The sequence below is a fragment of the Aquarana catesbeiana genome, linkage group LG11 (genome assembly GCF_042186555.1).
Source record: "Aquarana catesbeiana isolate 2022-GZ linkage group LG11, ASM4218655v1, whole genome shotgun sequence".
NCBI lineage: Eukaryota > Metazoa > Chordata > Amphibia > Anura > Ranidae > Aquarana > Aquarana catesbeiana.
Window position 1 is genome coordinate 47,742,033 of NC_133334.1, and position 9,229 is coordinate 47,751,261.

Here is a 9,229-nt window from a genome sequence, read left to right on the forward strand (position 1 = left end):
GCACAATCATTATTTCCCTCTTTCAACCCCACCGCTACTGACGAAGTTGCTAAACTACTTGCTAATGTCCACCTTACCACCTGCCCTCTGGATCCTGTTCCCTCACAAATGCTACGTTCACCCTCTGGCTCTATGCTACACTCTCTAACCCACATCTTCAATCTCTCCCTCTCTTCTGGCATCTTCCCCAACTCTCTAAAACATGCACTTGTCAGACCCATACTTAAAAAGCCCTCACTGGACCCATCCAATCTTAACAAACTACGCCCCATCTCCTTGCTCCCCTTCTTATCCAAACTCCTTGAACGTCTGGTCTACAACCGACTGTGCGTCCACCTCGCTGATAATAGCCTTCTTGATCCACTTCAGTCTGGATTTCATCCTCAAAACTCCACAGAAACTGCTCTCCTAAAACTAACAAACAATCTACTAACGGCCAAAACCAATCGACACTATTCTGTACTCCTACTCCTGGACCTCTCTGCTGCCTTTGATACGGTTGACCACTCGCTCCTTCTCAAAAAACTACACGCCTTTTGGTCTCCGTGACTGTACACTTCGCTGGTTCTCTTCCTACTTATCCAACCGCACCTTTAGCGTTTCTTATAACTCTACTTCCTCCTCTCCTCTTCCTTTCTCTGTTGGGGTCCCTCAGGGTTCTGTTCTTGGACCTCTCCTATTTTCAATCCACACCGCCTCCCTAGATCAACTGATAGCCTCCCATGGCTTCCAATACCACCTCTACGCTGACGACACCCAAATCTATTTCTCTACCCCTCAGCTCACTCCCTCTGTCTATTCACGTATCACTATATTACTATCAGATATATTAGTCTGGATGTCACACCACTTCCTCAAACTTAATCTATCCAAAACCGAACTTATAGTTTTTCCTCCCCCATATGCCCCTTCCCCTGATCTCTCTGTAAAAATTGATGGCACAACTATAAGCCCATCCCCACATGCCAAGGTTCTAGGTGTAGTCCTGGACTCTGAACTCTCCTTCAAGCAACACATCCAATCACTGTCCAAATCCTGCCGCCTCAACCTCCGCAACATCTCCAAAATACGCCCCTTTCCAATGACACAACAAAGTTCTTAATTCACTTGCTGGTCATCTCTTGCCTCGACTACTGCAACTCCCTTCTCATTGGCCTACCTCTATATAGGCTATCACCTCTACAATCCATCATGAATGCCACTGCCAGACTCATCCACCTTACCAATCGCTCTGTGTCTGCCATTCCTCTCTGTCAATCCCTCCACTGGCTTCCGCTCGGCCAAAGAATTACATTCAAAATTCTAACAACTACGTACAAAGCCATCCACAATTTCGCCCCCAGCTACATCACTAGCTTAGTCTCTAAATATCAACCTACTCGTTCTCTTCGTTCCTCTCAAGACCTCCTGCTCTCTAGCTCCCTCGGCACCTCCTCCCATGCTCGCCTCCAGGACTTTTCCAAAGCCTCTCCAATCCTATGGAATGCCCTACCCCAATCTGTCCGCTTATCTCCTACTCTATAAGCTTTTAGACGATCCCTGAAAACCCTTCTCTTCAGAGAAACCTACCCTGCCCACACCTAACATCTGTATTTTCATTTTTTCCATCAGCTCATCCCCCACAGTTATTACCTTTTTGTTTCCACTTGACCCTCCCTTCTAGATTGTAAGCTCTAACAAGCAGGACCCTCTGATCCCTCCTGTATTGATTTGTATTGTAAGTGTACTGTCTGCCCTCATGTTGTAAAGCGCTGCGCAAACTGTTGGCGCTATATAAATCCTGTATAATAATAATATATCTCCCCCGATAGTACTGCAGCCACTTGTGCCGGTCATATGCAGCCACTTGTGCCCATCAATTGCTCCCACTGTGCTCCATCAAACGCAGCCACTGTGCCATATCAGATGCCAGTGTGCCGCCCGCCGTCTGCACTTACCTGTCTCGGTGGGACAGCTCCTCCATCTCTTCTCCCGTCCTCTCTTCCCGTCCTCTGCTATGATTGGACGCCTGGCATCCAATCACAGCGCCTGTCGTTTCAGCCAATCAGGTGACGGGTAACAGATCCGAACACCTGAATGGCGGAAAGGCAGTTTAGTGTTAGGAAAGTGAATATTCATTCGCTTTTCTAACACAGCTGAGAAGCCATGCTGGGCACTCGCAGGTCACGTTTTTTGAAGCCTATTAGAGCCATAGGCTCTAATCGGGTGCTTCAAAACCACCCCCTGCCGCTGTGATTCGGGCGCCCTGTGCCCGAAAAGGGGCCGGGCGCCTGAATAGGGGGTGGCAGCGGCGGCCATGGATAGATTTATGCAATGCATGAATCTATCTATTGGTGACAGAGGGGGTGGCGCCCGTGCGCCCTTATGGATGCACCGCCACTGCTCAGTTGCCAGACTTTAATGCTGGCCATACACTATAGGAAAAATCGGCCAAACCCATTCGGTCGTGAGAGCAATCAATAGTGCCATCGTTTAATGACTGATAAATCCTTCGGTGGACATAAATGAATCAATTTTTTGTTCGTTTTTTTTACATATTCCTAGTGCAAACAGTTTGGACAGAAAACACATTAACCTTTCAATTTATCGTTCGTTCGGGAGAAAATTTCCAAACTTGTCCTTCCGGTTTTTTGGCTCAAAAACATCCCAGCGATTATCGATTTTGTGCCCATTAACTGGCCGAATAACGAACGAACTGGCCAAATAACCAAATTTCGGCCAATTTTTCTTATAGTGTATGGCCAGCTTAAGGCATACGTTTCTGGTGTGAGCCCAGACAGGGTTTTTTTGTACCACCACCTATATGCAGTCTGTCCATTATCCACTAGATGGCAGTACAGCACCAGATGTTTTATAACATTTAAAAGCTCCTTTGTAAAGCGTTTTGTTTTTTATTCATTTATTTTATTTTTTTATATAAAGCCCCTTTCACATGGGTGGACCATCAATCCGTTTTCTGCCCAGATCAAATATGGATCGCAGTGTATACCTATGGGTGGCTGCGTGTTATCGGATGTGCGTCGCCCTATATCCACCCACATCCGGGTATGTTCAGGTTTGTTGCACCAAACAGAAAAGGTTTCTGTTCCATGTCCACATTTTACCGTCTTGACCAGATGGAAGCGAATATCGGTGAATGCACATCTACTTACATCTGGCCACCCATAGGGATTACATGAGTCCATTTTTCCTCCAGGACCAGATGAAAGAACAATTGAAACGGACCCATATGTGACATCCCTTTCAGTTCTGATCCAACTCAGCAAAGGGAGGAGTCTAGGAACAGAGATGGGAAGGGGGGCGCCTGTGTGAAAGGGGCAGGAAAGTTTTTTTGGAGGAAAGCTTTTGGCAGTTTTGCTCCTTTGACATGTCAATATCAGTTTGCAGTGTTATTTAATGGCACAAAATTATATTTTATCATTTTGTTTTATTTATTATCTTTTTTGTTTTATTTTCCTTTTAATATTTTAACAGCGGTCGTCTGTTTTGGGCTACTGTTTTGTGTTGTTTCTCTGTTGTATAACTAAAGAAATAATTTTCAATAAAAATTACCTTGCGCAAAGAAAAAAAAAACGGAGAACGAAGGAAGAACCTTTTTGGTTCCATTTTGGATAGAGTATGGGAGGGTTATAACCCCTGTCAGTTTTATTTTTGCCATCTGTGCCCCATTGGGGAAAATTTCCCTTTTCACTTCCTGTCCCATAATCAAAGCAGGAAGTGAGAGGAAATCCAATTCAGAATACTTTACTAATCCCGAAGGGAAATTACTCAGATACATTCAACAAGTCAAACACAAATTCACAATAACAAACAAGACAAAATAACAAAATTACCAATAACAGCAAATCAATACATGCAATAACCAATTAAAATAAACAAATTAAAACCCACTGGCTACTTTATTAGGGACACCTTGCTAGTAGCGGGTTGGACCCCCTTTTGCCTTCAGAACTGCCTTAATTCCTCATGGTATAGATTCAACAAGGTGTTGGAAATATTCCTCAAAGAATTTGGTCCATAGTGACATGATGCAGTTGCTGCAGATTTGTCGGTTGCACATCAATGATGCAAATATCCCGTTCCACCACATTACTAAGGTGCTCTATTGGATGAGATCTGGTGACTGTGGAGGCCATTGGAGTACAGTGATCTCATTGTCATGTTCAAGAAACCAGTGATGAGATGATTTGAGCTTTGTGACCTGGTATATTATCCTGCTGGAAGGAGCCATCGGAAGATGGGTACACTGTAGTCGTAAAGGGATGGACATGGTCAGCAACAATACTCAGGTAGGTCGTGGTGTTTAAATGATGCTCAATTGGTACTGAGGGGCCCAAAGTGTGCCAAGAAAATACCCCCCACACCATTACACCACCACCAGCCTGAACCGTTGGATACAAGGCAGGATGGATCCATGCTTTCATGTTGTTTATGCCAAATTCTGACCCAACTATCTGAATGTCGCAGCTGAAATCGAGACTCATCAGACCAGGGAACGTTTTTCCGATCTTCTATTGTCCAATTTTGGTGATCCTGTGCGAATTGTAGCCTCAGTTTCCTGTTCTTAGCTGACAGGAGTGGCACCCAGTGTGGTCTTCTGCTGCAAGGTTTGATCTGTTGTACATTCACAGATGGTATTCCGCATACCTTGGATGTAACGAGTGGTTAATTGAGTTACTGTTGCCTTTCTGTCATCTCAAACCAGTCTGCCCAATCTCCTCTGACATCAACTGGATATTGTCTGTTTTTCGGACCATTCATCCTAGAGATGGTTGTGCGTGAAAATCCCAGTAGATCAGCAATTTTTTACCATGCCATGTTCAAAGTCACTTAAATCCCCTTTCTTTCCCATTTCTGATGCTTGGTTTGAACTTCAGCAAGTCGTCTACTCCATGTCTAGATGCCTAAATGCATTGGGTTACTGCCATGTGATTCGCCGATTAGCAATTTGTTACTAAGCCGTTGAACAGGTGTACCTAATAAAGTGGCCGGAGAGTGTAATTTAGCACTAATACTGTAATAAACCATACCATTCTATTAAAATACTACATAGAATAAGAACGCCAATTGAAAAATAGCAGAATATCAAACTACAGAATGCAAAAATTTGAACCACATGCTCAAAACATTACCCTAAAAATGATTACACATAATTCACCAAATACTAACGTAATATAAAACTGCATACAAATCCAGATCAATAAATCCTCACATCCAACACTCACACAGAAGAAATATATATATATATATGTGTGTGTGTGTGTGTGTGTGTGTGTGTGTGTGTGTGTATATATATATAATTTTGTGTGTGTGTATGTATGTATATATGTGTGTATGTGTGTGTGTATGTGTGTGTGTATGTGTGTGTGTATGTGTGTATATATGTATGTGTATATATATATATATATATATATATATGTGTGTATATATATATATATATACACATACATACATACATCCTCTGCATTTGATCACTAAAAGTAAATCTGAGATTTTGGGTTGTCACCAGATCAGGAATGAAGGGGGATTTTTCCAATGGGGACACTAGTTCTGGTTTGCCAAACCTCCAGTGTGAGTAAATTCCTGGTTGTCATTGGGGGGGGGGTCACCAGAGCTAGTGTCCCCATTGGAAGAATCCCCCTTCATTCCTGATCTGGTGACAGCCCAAAATTTCAGATTTACTTTTACTTTCAGTGATCACCAGGACACATGCAGAGGATGAATCTCCCTAATAGGATCACAGATAGCAATACAAACCTGACAGGGGTTCTAATCTCTCTCCACTTTATCCAAATTCTTGGGAAAAAGTTTTGCCTTTTGGTTATATGCCATTGAAAGTGTTTTTTTGTTTTAATGGTTCGAGAAATGGGGAAAAAATAAATTTCTGAGTACTCTGTTAGAATAGTGTAAAGTAGCTTTTTATGTTGGATCTGTGCCATCTAAACGTATTTTCCTTCTTTTATACATCTTCTCTCGGCAGCTCCCAGATTGTGTGCTGTAGACTCTCCCAAACGCAAGCATGAAGACCTGGATGGGGAGTTGTGCAAGAAGGCCAGGCTGCAGTGTGTTCAGGAGATGGAGCGAGCCGCTAAAGACTTCTTATAGTCGGAATCTCGTATCGTCACACAGGTCAGAAGCAAAGACAAATATTGTATTCATATACTAGAGCCACTGGCACACACAGGGCATTGGCATAAAGAAGCAGGGTGTATTTGCTGTTAGATTTCAGTGTAGGTTGGATTTGATCGATTTAAAGGAAAAGTGTGGGAATAGTGCAGAAAACAAACCTCCATCCTCACCTCCCTGCTGCAGCATCAGTCAAGCACAAGAACTGAGTGATCACATGACCATTGATCACTCAGCTCTCGGTCTTTCCAGTGCAGAGAGCAATGACTGTCTGCCAGTTACTGCTCACTCTCCACTCTGTTCCTCCAGGCCCACTGGAGCACCAGGCTATGGAGAGTGGGGGGGGGGGGGGGTAGCGGCTGGCTCAGGCTCTCAGTGGCACGCTGAAAGGCTGAGAGAGCTGCTGGTCAGGCATCAAGGTGAATCCCGACAACATTGTCTGGATCCTTCCAGAGTCTGAAGCAGTTCTGTGATGTCAGCAGACAGCAGGCTTTAGCCCATTGTCGGCTGATTCTGGGTCACAGAAGGGCACAAGTAAGTTTGTTCCTGTGATCCAGGATAAAAGTATGACCAAAAAGCTGTTTGCATTAACAGTATTTTCTGCGTTCTGTGCAATAAGGAAGCCTTGTGGCTTCACTTCCTGGTTCCCTACTGCGCATGCACGGGTTGCGCTGCGCAATCTGAATGGTCCCTGCTGTCTCTGGGAGGGGGGGGACGGGAAGAGGCATAGACTCCCACGGGGGTCTATGCCGGAAGTGGGAGCAAATACCTGTATTATACAGGTATCTGCACCCCCCTCCCCCCTGAAAGGTGCCAAATGTGACACTGGAGGGGGGGAGGGTTCCGAAAAGCGGAGGTTCAATTTTTGTGTGAACCTCCGCTTTAGCAGACCAATCGGTAACCTCCCGGACAGTACCAGTTACAAAGATTGCACCTTTTTTTGGCCAAGTAAGGTGAACTATCCTTTTGATGATCTCAGACAGATGTCAAAACTATTGCCATTGACGCACAAGTCCAAAGTCCTTTTTACACAGACCCTCAACATGATGTAGGAGGCTGGGCACATCAGAGCATTCCCTTGTGTGCTTTTTTTTTTTTGGGGGGGGGGGGTCTGGTCTGCTATGGTATCACTATGCAGGGCTTGTATTTACTAATCTTGGCTGCCAGAAGATACTGCAGTATTATAATAACTCTTGGTGCTGACACTGGATTTGTGCTGTGCAGCAGATATGATGCTAGGCAAGAGATGATATTGTGGGTGATTTGTACCATAACAGCTCAGCAGAAGTACTATTCGCCAAGAAAGGAAAAAAAAAAATGTCAGCAGAATAAATCTTGTTTGTAGTGTCGGTGATAAGGAGCTGTCGGCTGTATAGCACTGATCAGATTATCGGGAAATGCAGCTGCAGACATGACATGGAGTGGCCAGCAGGTGGCAGCTTTATGCTGGTTAAATTTTTGTCAAACCGTAAAAAAAAAAAAAGAAAAAAAAAAACTTATGTTGCCCATTGCAACCGGGACAAATTAATTTAATTTTTTTTTTAAAGCTGGACTACACAAATGGCAGAAAATGTATTATTTTTTTTTTTTTTTTTATAAGGTACTTTCCAGATATCCACCACAAAGTGGCTTTTTTAATAAGGCAGCACAAGATGCAGACACACAGCTGTTAACTTTTGAAATCAGCATGGCTGTGCGGGGAGCATGAGGATCCCATTAACAATATTTTAACACAGAAGGATTTGCTGTTTTTTGACATTTACATTAGTTGACCATTTTAGCTGAAAATAGCACTTGACATAGTTCTATTTTAAACATACCTTGATTTTTTTTTTTTTTTTTTGCTTCTCTTTCCTGACAGGCGATGCATGCGCATATTACTGAAGATCTGATTATAATGTCTTCTACCCTGGCTCTGAGTGACATTACTGCCTGACTGGGACTAATACCAGCTACATGATGGGACCCTTGTATACGCAAAGGGAACTGCTATGGACTTTGTCGATGATCTGTGTATATGCTGTTTTGATACACAATAAAATTTATGAAACAAAAAAAAAAAAGAATATTTTAGCAATATTCCACCTCTCACCCAGCCATGTCTGGCTGCTAGAACAGTGATCATAACACGATGAAGGAAACTTCACTGTAGAGTTGCTAAAAGCCTAAAGCATTAGTTTGAATGCCTGCTCTTTAAAGAGAACCAGTCAGGTCCTAACAAACCTAGGTGCGTTGTACTTGGGCATAGCTCAGTGTGTCTTCCTGCCAACCTTCTGCCCAGTGAAGGGGGCTATATAGCATCTCAAATAGAGAATCTCCAATAAGGATCTGTGTGGGAGAATTGGTCTCATCCAGCTTCCGGGCCTAGCTGGGGATACCACCATCCCAAAATCAGCCCGGGTTGTATACATGCTACCAGGACTTGACAGGACTCAAAGGTTTGTGTACTTGAGCATCGTTTTCCTGCCCTTGATGTTTCTTTTGAAGTGCACATCAAAGATTCCAGGTTATCTCATTGCTACAGTACATTCTATGATGTGAGTTGCGTTTGGGTACAGCGAGTCCTATTATGTTGCTTTTGCCTTGCAAGTTGAATGCAGCTTTTTACTGCTGTTTGCACTTGAAAGCATTTATTTGAGCAGCACTGTGCTCAAAAGCCAACGTTATGACAGCAAGCCCTTGTACACAAGACCTAAAGATGGACCGGACTTCAGCAGAGTACACAATACAATATCACTGCGTCCTCTTAGGGCTCATGCACAGGAGTGTAGAAATTTACGCAGGACCTTGCCGGCACAAAGATTCTGCATAAGTGGTTCGTAATGCACCTCAACTTATTTGGACATACACGTATGTGTGTTTAGAGTTGACATGCGTACTATGTACAAAATTTATTTCAGATACTTGTATAGCGCCATCAATTTACGCAGCGCTTTACATATACATTGTACATTCACATCAGTCCCTACCCTCAAGGAGCTTACAATCTAAGGTCCCTAACACATTTATACATACTAGGGCCAATTTAGACAGGCTCCGATTAACCTACCAGCATGTCTTTAGAGTGTGGGAGGAAACCAGAGTACCCGGAGGAAACCCACGC

At 43.6% G+C, this 9,229-nt stretch overlaps 1 protein-coding gene across 2 annotated transcripts in view; it reads left to right on the top strand.

Annotated features, from left to right (window-relative positions):
- The window catches only part of CRY2 (cryptochrome circadian regulator 2), an 81,982-nt gene extending 73,765 nt beyond the window's left edge, over positions 1 to 8,217 (top strand). For both annotated transcript variants that reach the window (XM_073604260.1, XM_073604259.1), the window contains 2 exons: positions 5,981 to 6,129; positions 7,988 to 8,217. In XM_073604260.1, the coding sequence (XP_073460361.1) occupies positions 5,981 to 6,105 (125 nt within the window). In that variant the 3' untranslated portion in view covers positions 6,106 to 6,129; positions 7,988 to 8,217. The remainder of the gene's footprint in view (positions 1 to 5,980; positions 6,130 to 7,987) is intronic.
- The last annotated feature ends 1,012 nt before the right edge of the window (positions 8,218 to 9,229 follow it).